The sequence below is a fragment of the Pseudophryne corroboree genome, chromosome 1, assembly GCF_028390025.1.
Source record: "Pseudophryne corroboree isolate aPseCor3 chromosome 1, aPseCor3.hap2, whole genome shotgun sequence".
In the NCBI taxonomy this organism is placed as follows: domain Eukaryota; kingdom Metazoa; phylum Chordata; class Amphibia; order Anura; family Myobatrachidae; genus Pseudophryne; species Pseudophryne corroboree.
In genome coordinates, this window is record NC_086444.1 from 289,661,102 (window position 1) to 289,679,112 (window position 18,011).

General features: G+C 43.1%; 1 protein-coding gene across 5 annotated transcripts in view; it reads left to right on the forward strand.

The window, feature by feature from the left end:
- Window positions 1-18,011, forward strand: part of CMKLR1 (chemerin chemokine-like receptor 1) — a 294,087-nt gene that overhangs the window by 265,949 nt on the left and 10,127 nt on the right. For all 5 annotated transcript variants that reach the window (XM_063964347.1, XM_063964345.1, XM_063964348.1 and 2 more), the window contains one exon: window positions 16,363-16,425. In XM_063964347.1, the coding sequence (XP_063820417.1) occupies window positions 16,423-16,425 (3 nt within the window). In that variant the 5' untranslated portion in view covers window positions 16,363-16,422. The remainder of the gene's footprint in view (window positions 1-16,362; window positions 16,426-18,011) is intronic.

Sequence of the window (18,011 nt, forward strand, 5' to 3'; positions counted from 1 at the left end):
GGCAGTCGCTCGTCCATCCATAATTGTATACCACCTACCTGTGGTGTTTTTTTTTCTTCTATCTTCTTGATACTAGTAGCTTACTTTAGGAGTCTGCAGTGCTGAGCTGACAGTGTCCAGCAGGTCCGTCATTATATAATATATACCTGTCCGGCTGCAGTAGTGATATATATATATATTTTTTATATCATTATCATCCAGTCTATATTAGCAGCAGACGCAGTACGGTAGTCCACGGCTGTAGCTACCTCTGTGTCGGCAGTCGCTAGTCCATCCATAATTGTATACCACCTACCTGTGGTGTTTTTTTTTTTTCTATCTTCTTGATACTACTAGTAGCTTACTTTAGGAGTCTGCAGTGCTGAGCTGACAGTGTCCAGCAGGTCCGTCATTATATAATATATACCTGTCCTGCTGCAGTAGTGATATATATATATTTTTTATATCATTATCATCCAGTCTATATTAGCAGCAGACGCAGTACGGTAGTCCACGGCTGTAGCTACCTCTGTGTCGGCAGTCGCTCGTCCATCCATAATTGTATACCACCTACCTGTGGTGTTTTTTTTCTTTCTATCTTCTTGATACTAGTAGCTTACTTTAGGAGTCTGCAGTGCTGAGCTGACAGTGTCCAGCAGGTCCGTCATTATATAATATATACCTGTCCTGCTGCAGTAGTGATATATATATATATATATATATTATATCATTATCATCCAGTCTATATTAGCAGCAGACGCAGTACGGTAGTCCACGGCTGTAGCTACCTCTGTGTCAGCAGTCGCTAGTCCATCCATAATTGTATACCACCTACCTGTGGTGTTTTTTTTTTTCTATCTTCTTGATACTACTAGTAGCTTACTTTAGGAGTCTGCAGTGCTGAGCTGACAGTGTCCAGCAGGTCCGTCATTATATAATATATACCTGTCCTGCTGCAGTAGTGATATATATATATTTTTTATATCATTATCATCCAGTCTATATTAGCAGCAGACGCAGTACGGTAGTCCACGGCTGTAGCTACCTCTGTGTCGGCAGTCGCTAGTCCATCCATAATTGTATACCACCTACCTGTGGTGTTTTTTTTTTTCTATCTTCTTGATACTACTAGTAGCTTACTTTAGGAGTCTGCAGTGCTAAGCTGACAGTGTCCAGCAGGTCCGTCATTATATAATATATACCTGTCCTGCTGCAGTAGTGATATATATATATATATATATATTTTTTTTATATCATTATCATCCAGTCTATATTAGCAGCATACGCAGTACGGTAGTCCACGGCTGTAGCTACCTCTGTGTCGGCAGTCGCTCGTCCATCCATAATTGTATACCACCTACCTGTGGTGTTTTTTTTCTTTCTATCTTCTTGATACTAGTAGCTTACTTTAGGAGTCTGCAGTGCTGAGCTGACAGTGCCCAGCAGGTCCGTCATTATATAATATATACCTGTCCTGCTGCAGTAGTGATATATATATATATATATTATATCATTATCATCCAGTCTATATTAGCAGCAGACGCAGTACGGTAGTCCACGGCTTTAGCTACCTCTGTGTCGGCAGTCGCTAGTCCATCCATAATTGTATACCACCTACCTGTGGTGTTTTTTTTTTTTCTATCTTCTTGATACTACTAGTAGCTTACTTTAGGAGTCTGCAGTGCTGAGCTGACAGTGTCCAGCAGGTCCGTCATTATATAATATATACCTGTCCTGCTGCAGTAGTGATATATATATATATTTTTTATATCATTATCATCCAGTCTATATTAGCAGCAGACGCAGTACGGTAGTCCACGGCTGTAGCTACCTCTGTGTCAGCAGTCGCTCGTCAATCCATAAGTATACTAGTATCCATCCATCTCCATTGTTTACCTGAGGTGCCTTTTAGTTGTGCCTATTAAAATATGGAGAACAAAAATGTTGAGGTTCCAAAAATAGGGAAAGATCAAGATCGACTTCCACCTCGTGCTGAAGCTGCTGCCACTAGTCATGGCCGAGACGATGAAATGCCAGCAACGTCGTCTGCCAAGGCCGATGCCCAATGTCATAGTACAGAGCATGTAAAATCCAAAACACCAAATATCAGTAAAAAAAGGACTCAAAAATCTAAAATAAAATTGTCGGAGGAGAAGCGTAAACTTGCCAATATGCCATTTACCACACGGAGTGGCAAGGAACGGCTGAGGCCCTGGCCTATGTTCATGGCTAGTGGTTCAGCTTCACATGAGGATGGAAGCACTCAGCCTCTCGCTAGAAAAATGAAAAGACTCAAGCTGGCAAAAGCACAGCAAAGAACTGTGCGTTCTTCGAAATCACAAATCCACAAGGAGAATCCAATTGTGTCGTTTGCGATGCCTGACCTTCCCAACACTGGACGTGAAGAGCATGCGCCTTCCACCATTTGCACGCCCCCTGCAAGTGCTGGAAGGAGCACCCGCAGTCCAGTTCCTGATAGTCAGATTGAAGATGTCAGTGTTGAAGTACACCAGGATGAGGAGGATATGGGTGTTGCTGGCGCTGGGGAGGAAATTGACCAGGAGGATTCTGATGGTGAGGTGGTTTGTTTAAGTCAGGCACCCGGGGAGACACCTGTTGTCCGTGGGAGGAATAGGGCCATTGACATGCCTGGTGAAAATACCAAAAAAATCTGCTCTTCGGTGTGGAAGTATTTCAACAGAAATGCGGACAACATTTGTCAAGCCGTGTGTTGCCTTTGTCAAGCTGTAATAAGTAGGGGTAAGGACGTTAACCACCTCGGAACATCCTCCCTTATACGTCACCTGCAGCGCATTCATCATAAGTCAGTGACAAGTTCAAAAACTTTGGACGACAGCGGAAGCAGTCCACTGACCAGTAAATCCCTTCCTCTTGTAACCAAGCTCACGCAAACCACCCCACCAACTCCCTCAGTGTCAATTTCCTCCTTCCCCAGGAATGCCAATAGTCCTGCAGGCCATGTCACTGGCAATTCTGACGAGTCCTCTCCTGCCTGGGATTCCTCTGATGCATCCTTGCGTGTAACGCCTACTGCTGCTGGCGCTGCTGTTGTTGCTGCTGGGAGTCGATGGTCATCCCAGAGGGGAAGTCGTACTCGTAAGACCACTTTTACTACTTCCACCAAGCAATTGACTGTCCAGCAGTCCTTTGCGAGGAAGATGAAATATCACAGCAGTCATCCTGCTGCAAAGCGGATAACTGAGGCCTTGGCATCCTGGGCGGTGAGAAACGTGGTTCCGGTATCCATCATTACTGCAGAGGCAACTAGAGACTTGTTGGAGGTACTGTGTCCCCGGTACCAAATACCATCTAGGTTCCATTTCTCTAGGCAGGCGATACCGAAAATGTACACAGACCTCAGAAAAAGACTCACCAGTGTCCTAAAAAATGCAGTTGTACCCAATGTCCACTTAACCACGGACATGTGGACAAGTGGAGCAGGGAAGGCTCAGGACTATATGACTGTGACAGCCCACTGGGTAGATGTATGGACTCCCGCCGCAAGAACAGCAGCGGCGGCACCAGTAGCAGCATCTTGCAAACGCCAACTCTTTCCTAGGCAGGCTACGCTTTGTATCACCGCTTTCCAGAATACGCACACAGCTAAAAACCTCTTACGGCAACTGAGGAAGATCATCGCAGAATGGCTTACCCCAATTGGACTCTCCTGTGGATTTGTGGCATCGGACAACGCCAGCAATATTGTGTGTGCATTAAATATGGGCAAATTCCAGCACGTCCCATGTTTTGCACATACCTTGAATTTGGTGGTGCAGAATTATTTAAAAAACGAGAGGGGCGTGCAAGAGATGCTGTCGGTGGCCAGAAGAATTGCGGGACACTTTCGGCGTACAGGCACCACGTACAGAAGACTGGAGCAACACCAAAAACGCCTGAACCTGCCCTGCCATCATCTGAAGCAAGAAGTGGTAACGAGGTGGAATTCAACCCTCTATATGCTTCAGAGGTTGGAGGAGCAGCAAAAGGCCATTCAAGCCTATACAACTGAGCACGATATAGGAGGTGGAATGCACCTGTCTTAAGCGCAGTGGAGAATGATTTCAACGTTGTGCAAGGTTCTGCAACCTTTTGAACTTGCCACACGTGAAGTCAGTTCAGACACTGCCAGCCTGAGTCAGGTCATTCCCCTCATCAGGCTTTTGCAGAAGAAGCTGGAGACATTGAAGGAGGAGCTAACACAGAGCGATTCCGCTAGGCATGTGGGACTTGTGGATGGAGCCCTTAATTCGCTTAACAAGGATTCACGGGTGGTCAATCTGTTGAAATCAGAGCACTACATTTTGGCCACCGTGCTCGATCCTAGATTTAAAACCTACCTTGGATCTCTCTTTCCGGCAGACACAAGTCTGCTGGGGTTCAAAGAACTGCTAGTGACAAAATTGTCAAGTCAAGCGGAACGCGACCTGTCAACATCTCCTCCTTCACATTCTCCCGCAACTGGGGGTGCGAGGAAAAGGCTCAGAATTCCGAGCCCACCCGCTGGCGGTGATGCAGGGCAGTCTGGAGCGACTGCTGATGCTGACATCTGGTCCGGACTGAAGGACCTGACAACGATTACGGACATGTCGTCTACTGTCACTGCATATGATTCTCTCCCCATTGAAAGAATGGTGGAGGATTATATGAGTGACCGCATCCAAGTAGGCACGTCAGACAGTCCGTACTTATACTGGCAGGAAAAAGAGGCAATTTGGAGGCCCTTGCACAAACTGGCTTTATTCTACCTAAGTTGCCCTCCCACAAGTGTGTACTCCGAAAGAGTGTTTAGTGCCACCGCTCACCTTGTCAGCAATCGGCGTACGAGGTTACATCCAGAAAATGTGGAGAAGATGATGTTCATTAAAATGAATTATAATCAATTCCTCCGTGGAGACATTGACCAGCAGCAATTGCCTCCACAAAGTAGTACACAGGGAGCTGAGATGGTGGATTCCAGTGGGGACGAATTGATAATCTGTGAGGAGGAGGATGTACATGGTGATATATCAGAGGATGATGATGAGGTGGACATCTTGCCTCTGTAGAGCCAGTTTGTGCAAGGAGAGATTAATTGCTTCTTTTTTGGTGGGGGTCCAAACCAACCCGTCATTTCAGTCACAGTCGTGTGGCAGACCCTGTCACTGAAATGATGGGTTGGTTAAAGTGTGCATGTCCTGTTTATACAACATAAGGGTGGGTGGGAGGGCCCAAGGACAATTCCATCTTGCACCTCTTTTTTCTTTCATTTTTCTTTGCGTCATGTGCTGTTTGGGGGGTGTTTTTTGGAAGGGCCATCCTGCGTGACACTGCAGTGCCACTCCTAGATGGGCCAGGTGTTTGTGTCGGCCACTAGGGTCGCTTAGCTTACTCACACAGCTACCTCATTGCGCCTCTTTTTTTCTTTGCGTCATGTGCTGTTTGGGGAGTGTTTTTTGGAAGGGCCATCCTGCGTGACACTGCAGTGCCACTCCTAGATGGGCCAGGTGTTTGTGTCGGCCACTTGGGTCGCTTAGCTTAGCCATCCAGCGACCTCGGTGCAAATTTTAGGACTAAAAATAATATTGTGAGGTGTGAGGTGTTCAGAATAGACTGAAAATGAGTGGAAATTATGGTTATTGAGGTTAATAATACTTTGGGATCAAAATGACCCCCAAATTCTATGATTTAAGCTGTTTTTTAGGGTTTTTTGAAAAAAAACACCCGAATCCAAAACACACCCGAATCCGACAAAAAAAATTCGGTGAGGTTTTGCCAAAACGCGTTCGAACCCAAAACACGGCCGCGGAACCGAACCCAAAACCAAAACACAAAACCCGAAAAATTTCCGGTGCTCATCACTAATGTCAACCCATATGCACTAGAGATGTGCGGCGGACACTTTTCGGGTTTTGTGTTTTGTTTTTGGATCTGGATTGGTTTTGCCAAAACCACCCTTTCGGGTTTTGGATCTGGATGTTTTTTGAAAAAAAAACCATAAAAACAGCTAAAATCAGAGAATTTAGGGGGTTATTTTATTATTACCCTCAATAACATTAATTTCCACTCATTCCCAGTCTATTCTAAACACCTCACACAGAGGTCGCTGGATGACTAAGCTAAGCGACACAAGTGTGTGGCACAAACAACTGGCCCATCTAGGAATGGCACTGCAGTGGCAGACAGGATGGCAGTTTTAAAAAATAGGCCCCAAAGAGCACATAATGCAAAGAAAATAAAGAGGTGCATGACGGAATTGTCCTTGGGCACTCCCACCCACCCTTATGTTGTTTAAACAGGACATGCACAGTTTAATAAACCCATCATTTCAGTGACAGGTGGACCCCCTGGAAAAAGCTTGCCAATTTCTCTGAATCATAGCTAGCTACAAACATACCACCTCCTTCTTTGATGACTTTTCACATTATGAGATGAGGCAAGAGAAAGAGGACAGTGTTAAGAAGGTGTTAAAAAATTAGAGAGGCACATGCAATCAGGAACAATACACAGGCTTTCACCTCCACTTCTAGATTGGTGTGGAATGGAGAGATCTTCAACCCAGCAAATATATAATTATCACATTACTGGACAAACTGAAAAACTAGGGGCCAAAGCCTCCAAATTTGTACTCCCATCTCCATTTTCAGGGATTAAGATAATCTCAGACTTAATGCTGAGATGCAAATAAACTGATGTACAGTATACCACAGGATCAAGATTGGATATTTGCCACTCCACAGAGTTTGGAGGCTTATTTTGTGAAAATCTTGTGGGTTTCTTTTTTTCCATTTTTTTATTGCATTTTTATTTACATATTTTGTGCAGATGCCTTATTTTTGTTTTTTACAGCTCCCAGTTACACGCATGTGAGCATACCTGTGTGTCCCAGTTACATGCATGTGAGCATACCTGTGTGTCTTGTTTATTCTTTTCATATTTAATTTTTAAATAAAGCAGCCCCTTAGATGTTTTTGCAGCCCCTCCTGAGCCCCCACAGCAGCCCTGGCTGGGCAAGTTGAGTTTGGATGGGTTCGGTACAGTGCTAAGCAGGACTGTGCAGTGAATATTGAGCACCTGCCCTAGTGGAGCTTACCACTCTACAGTTGAAAATGATATCATACTATATGTAGGACTGTGGGAGGAAGCAATGCTAACCTCTGTGCCCACAGCATGCCTCAGCCTGGCAAGCCAGACATATTCCTGGCTGTAATTTACCATGAGACTCCATACTGGGCCTTATTCAGTAACTGTGCCTCACAGGAGCTCATGGTCCATCTAGTGCTGCGGTGCAATGGAAAGCTGATGCAATGCAAGACCACTGAAACTCTGTTCTTCTAACACTTCAAGGTTTTGCGATAACCCTACGCAGCCCTTAGGAAAAGAACCCTGTACAACAAATGCGCATCTTGTAAATATATAATCCCAAAATGTGGAACATCAATAATAAATCAAAACTAAGGTTGACTAATCGGAGCTATTCATTTAAGTGAGTCCCTAACATGAAATAATTGAGTAAAACCTCTCTCTAATGCTCTGGCAGAAAATCTCACTTTTACCTCTCCGTCACTTGTGCTGGATTATGATTCAGTCTCTTCTGAGTCACACTGACTTTGGCCACAAATGTGGTCTCATTGGAAAACACTTCGTCAAAATTGCAATTTCCATTTCCACCTTTGTGGCTATGTTTTCACAAAATCTTTTTGTGACGTTGAAGCTTGTTTCATATTCTGCTCTAGGTTTTCATTCAAACCTAGGATCAAGTACAGCAGCACCCCTGGAATTATACGGCAGGACCCCTGGACTTATACAGCATAGGCAGCACACATGGAGAATTACACAGCACAGCAGATAGGCATCAGCACCCCTGGACTTAAATGGCAGTGGGGCAGCACCCCTGGACTGATAGGGCAGAGGGGCAGCACCCTATATAGGGCAGCACCCCTGGAATGATGTGGCAAAGAAAAGACGTGCAAGATGGAATTGTCCTTGGGTTCTCCCACCCACCCTTATGTTATATAAACAGGACATCCACACTTTAACAAACCAATCATTTCAGCGACAGGGTCTGCCACACAACTGTGGCTGAAGTGATTGGTTTGTTTGGGCACCCACCAAAAAAGAAGCAATGAATCTTTCCTTGCACAAACTGGCTCTACAGAGTCAAGATGTCGTCCTCAACCTCAGATCCCCCCTTCAGTGTTTACACCCTCATCCTCACAGAGAAATAATATTTAAATCACATCATTTAGGTGTCAGTGGATGGCTTACACTATTACCCAAAGTTTCTGAACTTTACAATGACCTATGATGCATGTGCTGCAGGTAACATATAAGGTAGGATGTTCCAAGGTGGTTAATGGCCTTACCCCTACTTATTATGGATTGACAAAGGCAACAGATGGCTTGACACCTGCCATCCCGATTTATAGAGAAATAATTCCACACCGAAGAGGTGGCTTTTTTGGTATTTTGCCCAGGCATGACAATGGGCTTTTTCATCCATTGGCCAACAACTGTCTCCACTGGTGCCTTATTCAAACAAACCACATCACCATCAGAATCCTCATTGTCAATTCCTCCTCAGTGTCAGCTACACCAATATCCTCCTCTTCCTGGTGTACTTCTACAGTGGCATCCTCAATCTCAATATCAGCAACTGAACTGGCGGTGCTCCTCCCAGCACTTGCAGAGGGCGTGAAAATGGTGGTAGGATCCCCCTTCTTCCCAAACAGTATTGTGAAGGTCAGGCCTGTACATCGAAACCACAGACAGTGCCAGCACCCCTGTATTTTCACAACACCCCTGTAATATTACAGCATACAAGACAAGGCCAGTGTACATTTATTTTAACAGCATCACCCCTGTATTTTACAGTATACAGTGCCAGTGTACTTTTATTTTAACAACAGCACCCCTATATTTTTACAGCATACAGGACCAGTGTACTTTTATTTTAACAGCAGCAGCCATGTATCTTTACAGCATACAGGACATGTGTTCTTTTATTTTAACAGCAACCCCCTGTATTTTTACAGCATACAGGACCAATGTACTTTTATTTTAACAGCAGCAGCCATGTATTTTTACAGCATACAGGACCTGTGTTCCTTTATTTTAACAGCAGCCCCTCCTGTATTTTTATAGCATACAGTACCAGTGTACTTTTATTTTAACAGCAGCACCTTTGTATTTTTACAGCATTTAAGACAGGGCAAGTTTACATTTATTTTATCAACAGTGCCCCTGTATTTTTACAGCATACAGGACTAGTGCACTTTTATTTTAACAGCAGCACCCCTGTATTTTTACAGAGTACAGGACCAGTATACATTTATTTTTACAGCAGCACCCCTGTATTTTTAAAGCACAAAAAAAGGGCCAGTGTAAATTTATTTTAACAGCAGCACCCCTGTATTTTTACAGCATACAGGACCAGTGTACTTTTATTTTAACAGCAGCACCATGTATTTTTACAGCATACAGGACAAGTGTTCTTTTATTTTAACAACAGCACCCCTGTATTTTTACAGCAGACAGGACCAGTGTACTTTTATTTTAACAGCAGCATCCCTGTATCTTAACCATACAGGACAAGTGCACATTTATTTTCACAGCAGCACCCTTGTATTTTACAGCATACAAGACAGGACCAGTGTACATTTATTTTAACAGCAACACCCCTGTATTTTTACAGCATATATGACCAGTGTACTTTTATTTTAACAGCAGCACCTCTGTATATTTACAGCATACAGGACCAGTGTACATTTATTTTCACAGTAGCACCCCTGTATTTTACAGCATACAAGACAGGGCCAGTGTACATTTATTTTCACTGCACCCCTGAATATTTACAGCCAGCACCCTTGTATTTTCACAGCATACAGGAGGAGAGTGCCCCTGCTCCCTGTGCAACACAGTTGCAGCCAGGACAGCAACACACATGTACAGCTGCAGCACCCCTAAAAGTACATGAAACACCAGTGACAGGCAGAACAGCACCCCTAGCAGCACAGGGACACCGCTATATACAGAGCACCCCTATAGAGAGATATGGCCCTAACCAATATGATTCCCTGGGCAAGATTTTGGCTGGTTCCCCCTAGCACAGATGCTAGTTCCTCCTCTGACCCTGTACTCCTTTCCCAGCACCATCACCTCTCACCCATAGCAATCCTCACTTTGGTGCTCTACACCTATATTTTAAATAGGAACAGTGTGCACATTCAGTGCGCATCCCAAAATCGGGTGTGTTTTTGATGGGAAGGGGCATGACCACACAATAATACCCCCAGTTGAAATTACACCACACAGCACACAGTACTGCAACTTTATTCACATTATATCATGCAATAGTGTCTCTTATTCACGTTACATCACACAGTAGTACCACATTACTCCTCACAGTAGTGCCCCTTATTCACATTACACTACACCATATAGCTCCTTATTTACATTAGACCACACAGTAGTGCCCTTTCTATATGTTACACCACAAAGTAGTACACCTTTTACACATAATGTCACACATTAGTAATGCCTTTATACACATTATACACATACTGTAATACCACACACTAGTGCCCCTTACACATATGCCACACATTATTAATGCCCTTATACACATAATGCGCCTTACACATATGCCACACATTATTAATGCCCTTTTTTCATCTTTTACCAGCAATTTTTATAAACTTTCAGCTTCATAAATCTGAATTGTTCTGAACACTGAAAAGTCAGGATGCCGCATCATTTTTGAAAAAAAAATGTTGTTTGTTATTTTCTGGCAGGATTGACATTAATATATTGGGTGGTTAGTAACTTGCCACCAAAAAACACAGAAAAGTCACCAACTTGGGCAAATTACATTTAATTACATTTCCTCCATTGTCTTAATGTAGTTTTAAATAATATTAAATCAAATGCATGTTTGTCATTATATCACTTGATGTGCAAAAGTCTATTCAAGAAACAAAGTTGTCTTAAATTTAGATAGTTTTTTATTATATAACCTGATATTAGTGGTAGCATTCCACCTTACAATAAGGTCACTTTATTGCATACTCCTGATGAAACTTAAGCTAGGTATACACTATGCAATTATATTGGGTCAATTTGCCAATAATCGGGTGATCGGCCTTATTTATTGTGTAGTGTATATGAACAATCATTTCGGTGTTTTGCCAATAAATCAGAAATCTTGCCTATGAACAAGCACCTACAGAATGATTGTCCAATCCATAGGTCAAGACCAAAAATCTAGACCTCGATCTCCCCATATTGACTACTCTGTTTGCATTCACAATAATCTGACCATGTGTCCAGGTGTAAAAAGCATGTAGTGTTTGGGTAAACCTGAAATTTTTTACCCTCGGCTGATGTAACAAGAAATTGGCCAATTTTCAACAATAACAAAAAGCATGTAGCACTGCTATCAGTACCTCCCTCCAGCCGATTGTTGTCCCAATCCCAAAAAATAGGACAGTGCATACCTAGCTTAAGAAGGCATTTATACCTTGTTTTATACATAACACCCATTATTTTTATCCTTAGTTCAAGAAACAATTTTGCAACTGTAAAGTAACAAGTTAAAAATCAAACTTGATTTGAAGGTCAGAATATGAAAGAATAAGAAATATGTCTTCATCACACTACATTAAAAGAAATAGTGTTATTCCCACCTTGAGATAAATAGAGTGTCTGTTTGCTGCCTATCTGCTCTCTCATCTATCACCATACAGCTGCCCTTTTTCCTTTTTTCCAAGGACACAATTTTTACATTCTGTGCAATTTTAGGAATCATAAAAGTGAGCAGCGTTTCTCAATAGAAAAAAATGAGATGAGAAGTAAAACGACAAGCAGAAGGCCAAAATATAATCCATGGGCAACGAAGATTTTTCAAAGGTTACATACTGATTACCAGAGCATCTTAATTATCTTACAGTAGCTGTATGGATTGTGTTATGGAAAATCATGCTTCAGGCAAATATTTAACCCACACACTGCATTGTAAAGAGTCTAGACCTACATTTTTTGAATTTTTAAACTATAAAGTTTATGTGCTGTAGCTTTCAGTGTGTATTAATGTAAAAAGGAGCACCATTTGTACTTGATTCCAATTTGTATGCAAATCCGATGTTCATGCAGCTGAGCAATTATCGTCCAACTGTGCATGCGCCAAGCTACCTTTGCAAGCCACTCACAGTGAGGATTTGATCGCAAAGTGATTGACAGGATGGGACCATTTGGGGGAGGTAACAGAATGGCAGCAAAAATGCAGGCATGTCATGGCTGTTTTCGAGAGGGTTTCTGGCTTCAGCTGCAATCGCACAAGCAGAAAACATGGCGCCAGTGTCACTACTCCCGCGATCAGTGTGCGTTACCATAGACTCTCTCAGGGAGTCGAGTGTCCTCATTTCTGTGTTGATGCTGCATATGTGTTTGCATTTGCTGAGGTTCTTGCGATGACTCCGGTGGGCATCTCTATTTTTTTCTACGCAGGCATTTCAACTGCATTGTTTCACATATCTGTAGGCTGAAAAATCGCATCTGTGTAGGCTTTTGTGTACACATTGGAATCAGCCCTATATGTATAACAGCATGAGTAGCTACCACAGGGTTTGCTGTCAGAAACTGGCCTCCTACTACTCCTGTGCTAAACATATTAGAAACAACAGCATTCTTAGTCACCAGATTTAAATCCAAGTGATAATTTATGCACTATTCTGGTAAGACACATGACACAGCATTTTCAAACACCATCAACCAAGGATCAACTGAGTGATGTTTTTGTGGAAGACCAGCGTAACAGAAGGCTGTATTGCTCCTGGAGGCTGTTAAACCACAAGGTTCAGACAAATTTTGCTCTTAACCTAATGGGGGGCGATTTGTGCAGTTGGGTAGTTGTATGACAGGCTGGGGAGTCAATGAATCTGGTGTGGAAATGGTTTCAGGGTGAGAGAGTTTATATAATCTGAGTTTGTCTGGTGTGAGTCCTCTTTTTTTCCTGCACAATTCTAACCGTTCCTCCCCTTTTTGTTTTTTCTTTGCTTTTTTTTGTAGTTGGATATTGTTGAGTTCTTGATTCCTGTTGGGCAGGAAATAACTGCTGCACAGCGGCCATCTTAGTACAATGTTTGTTAAAGGTGCATTCTACTTCACAGAATGGAACTTGGTTGATACCAACCTACTGAGGGTCAGTGACACCACCCTATTGAGTCCATCAGGGGGTTGGATGTATTGTTTTGAGTGGCACACCTGATTGTTTTGAGTGGTACACCTGGGGCAGGCTGCCACTAATGCAAGTTGATGTTTTTTTCTTGTTTATATTTCGTCTTGGTTAATACCGTTAGCTGGTCGTCCTTTATCTGCCATCATGCCTTTTTGCATTAATTACTAAATGCTAACCCTTTTTTTTTTTTTTTGCAAATTTGTGTTTACTGTTTTTATTTAGGGTGTACTCTGCTATTATTGATATCTATTACTTGAGATGACATGGGTCACATTGTGTCTTCACTGCTAGGAGGTTTATGTGTTGCATGAGTCTGTGGACCTTATTCAAAGATGGACGCAGATCACTGCATACACAGCCAGTTCTGCATCCATCTCCTCACAGCGCAAGGCCGCCCAGCATGTATGATGGGCCGCCTCGCAATGCGTCCGCAATTACTTGAGGATGCATCGAGTTAAGGTTACCCCTGGCAGTGCATCCTGGCTGTGCTGTCAAGTAGTCCGGTGCCAGTTTTTTAATTGAAGCAGATGCGTGTGACATCATACAGTTGCCCCAAAAATGCTCCAGTGTTCATGCGCAGACCACCCAAATGCAGCCGCTGTGTACAGATGCGCGGCTGCGTTCGGATCTGAATGACACCCAAAGACAAGAAGTGCATACAAACTGTGCTGTGCCAACACAGCAGCTCAAAGTGAATATATATCATAATAGTGTTTCTTTTTTTCTTTGTCCATTTTTAGCTATAAGGATAATTGTTCTTTCAGCAACACAAAAATCTGACATATGAAATGTAGACCTACAGTATGACCTACGGTATCAGTGAGCCTCTTGTAATAGGGTTCTTAAGTTGTTTTGCAACCAGAGGATCAAGACACATTGTGAACCTTGCAAAGGACCCTTTGACTCAGACCGAAGGGAAGATGTATCAAGCCTAGGGAGACATAAAGTGGAAAAGTTGCCCAAAGCATCCAATGAGCTCCTGTCATTTCATAGATTGTTCTAGATAAATGACAGAAGTTGATCGGTTGCTTTGGGCAACTTCTCCACTTTATCGCTATCCAAGACTTGAGCTCCCCCTAAAAGAGACATTGATAATCAAGTAGATTCTTACATTGGGGGTCATTCCGAGTTGTTCGTTCGGTAAAAATCTTCGCATCGCAGCGATTTTCCGCTTAATGCGCATGCGCAATGTCCGCACTGCGACTGCGCCAAGTAAATTTGCTATGCAGTTAGGATTTTTACTCACGGCTTTTTCTTCGTTCTGGCGATCGTAATGTGATTGACAGGAAATGGGTGTTACTGGGCGGAAACAGGCCGTTTTATGGGCGTGTGGGAAAAAACGCTACCGTTTCCGGAAAAAACGCAGGAGTGGCCGGAGAAACGGGGGAGTGTCTGGGCGAACGCTGGGTGTGTTTGTGACGTCAAACCAGGAACGACAAGCAGTGAAATGATCGCAGATGCCGAGTAAGTCTGAAGCTACTCAGAAACTGCTACGAGGTGTGTAATCGCAATATTGCGAATACATCGTTCGCAATTTTAAGATGCTAAGATTCACTCCCAGTAGGCGGCGGCTTAGCATGAGCAAATCTGCTAAAATTCACTTGCGAGCGAACAACTCGGAATGACCCCCATTATGTATGTCTCTGCATGATACACATTTTCACACTGCACATGTGTACCCAAGCAAATAAGATGTACAGTATGTATATATATATATGTACATACACATTTTGTTGCATCTTATCCTCCTGTCACAGAATGAAGAAGGGTACAGGTGTGAAAGTGTAGAGTGAATGTGTGTTCATGTAATTGCGATGCAATGAGGATGGTGACGATCAGCAGCAATATTTAGCATCTTCTGATTGGCTGTTTGCATGCTGAGCTCTCCGGCTGATACAGTATTACTAATTATTAGCGTCTCAGTGATATTATTTGCATCCATCTATTTGTATTACTTAATTGACATTTCATTTTTACTGATGCAGAAAGGAATATTAATTTTTCAAGTGGGAAAACAACAGATGCTTTTTAATTTAACTTAATTTTTATTTAATGCAATTTAATTTTGAACTACAGTAATTTAATATAATTTAATTTGTATGTTGTATTTCTTTTGGCATTTAATTACATTTTATATTGAAAATATATATTTCACCTTCCTTAAATAACTGTCATTGTATTATATTGTTAATTTGTCTACAAACAGGATAATGCAAGTTTAACATTAACTACTAACACTGTCATATACTGTAGTATAACCGGGATATGTTTATGTCCGGTCATAATACCGACGTTGGGATCCCGGCATCTGAAAATCATGGTGGTCGACATGCCGACCACCAGGGACTATTCCCATTCATGGGTGTCCACAACACCCATAGAGTGGGAATAGAGCCTGTGGTGAGTGCAATAAGCCACCAAGCCCACTGCGTGGCAAGCGCAGAGGTCACACTGCGTGGCGAGTGCAGAGGTCACACATACCCAACGCGCATAACTATTATTAATTTATCAATGTAGTATACTGTATAGTTATAAAACAGGAAATTTAAAGAACTATTATTTACATGTATTACTGGCAACACATGTTATGATATTACAGCTGTTGTCTTGCAATGGTCCTATGACAGCAGCGTGTAACTCCAAACAATAATACTGATACTGGATAATGATTTTACCAAAATCAGTTCTTTATTAGGCATATTTATAAATGCAGTTGGTTGATAAATGCAGATGTCCTATATTGACCTTCACTTGCTATTATTTTACTGCATTAATTGGCATCAATATCTACAAATGGCCTGATCAATAGGCTTGTCCAAATTGGACTTGAATCTTATCCCCTGAGCTTAAAATTCTGCGTTAAGTACTCCCTCTGGGTCTTACTGTGCGACTAACCCATAATAGCTCCTGCTAGAGCTGCTTACTGCACGGCTAATTGAATCTGCCCCAAATGTTGCAAGAAACTTGTGAAATTTGTATCCAAGTTCTACAGAATAGTTTAAAAAATTTCACTCATCTCTCATTAGTTCTGCAACTTTTTAAAAGTTTTACTGCTGTATGAAACAAAATGAAAAATGTCAATATAATGCATTGTATTGTGAACAGATATGCATTTGACCTCAGTGATTAAACATGTTTGTATATCTCTATAGGGGGAACATTTTTCTTGCTTATCTTGTTCTTTTCTCTTGGATGAGTATACCTTTATATAAATGGTAAGTGCACAGCTTTTCCACTGTAATTTCTCTGTTTTAAGATAATGTCATATCACTGAAGGCATGTCAGACTTGGTTTTGTCTGTGTCCCCGGAGGGGGCGCTAGTGGGTCAGTGGAGGTGGATGGGAGAAAACGAGGAGGCTGGATTATGTTTCTGCGCATGAGCGCAATGATATTTATTAAACAGATGGTTCACAAAACGGCAGCAGAAAATAACAGTAGGAAATGCAAATGTCAATTGTACAGCGTGGCAGCTGAAAGTCTATGGTAACAGAATGAATGGTGACTGATGAAATGATAACCGGTAGTGATGATAACAGATGAGTGATAACTTGGCAGAGAATATTCTGGTATGGGAACCAGAGCAGATTAAAACATGGAACCAGCAGAGATGGTGTTGTATGGCAAACCTGGTAGCAGAGGCAGGAGTCTGACTCACAGTGCAGGTGATGAGGCACTGGCAGCAAGCAAGCTGTATCACAGGTGGAGAGATGGAACACACCTGGAGTCAGTCTCTACTGCTAGGCTGAAGCACACAGAGATGGTGATGAGTGTGAAGCCTGTAGATGGATGCAGGTATTGCTGGGGCTTGAAGTTCCACAGAGCTGTGAAAAGTAACCAGGAGTACAAAGTCTCAGGTAGAAAGCCAGGAACACGGAACAGCAGGTAGGTATCCAGGTACACGGAGGAAACAGGAACCAGATCCTTACACATGAGTCGCAGGAGTGACACAAAGTTCAGGATGCCTGCAGACTGATCCTGCAGCTTCATATATACCCCTTGTTACACAGTCATTGGTGGAGTGAGGAAAAGTGGGTGCGGCCAAGCACCGGATTGGCCGCCGTATGCTGACTGCTGGAGGCTGTCATGGCGGCGCCCATGCCGCGGCCTAGCGGGAACGCGGCGTGCTACACGCCCGCTATCACAGGAGCGCTCCCAGGCCCAGGATGGCGTCTGATGGCAGAGACGCGGATGACAGATGAACGCAGGGACCCAGGACGGAGTCCGCAGCGGCGGACAGATGTCACCGTGGTGAGTCGATTCCTGACAGTACCCCCCCCTTTAAGGGTGGGCACCGAACACCCACGTGGCTTGGAAGGATGAGTGTTATGGAAGACACGGACCAACCTTGGAGCATGGACATCCAACGAATTTACCCAACTTCTCTCCTCTGGGCCATAACCGGACCAATCGACAAGGTATTGAAGACGTCCATACCGGCAATGGGAATCCAGAATCTTGCCAATCTCGAACTCCACGCCCCGCTGAGTTCGAACCTTGGGGCTAACTGGAAGAGCTCTTTGGAAATGATTCAGGACTAAAGGTCTGAGGAGAGAAACATGAAAAGCATTAGGTATTCGCAGAGAAGGTGGTAACTTCAGCTTGTAGGCCACAGGGTTGATGACTCTTTCGACAGGGAAGGGGCCAATGAAACATGGTGCAAATTTCATAGACGGGACCCTAAGACGGAGGTTCCGGGTAGACAGCCAAACCTTGTCCCCAGGTTTCAGGCTAGGAACTGCGCGTCTTTTGCGATCAGCAAAGTATTTATACCGGCTGGAGGCCTTTTTGAGAGAAATGTGAA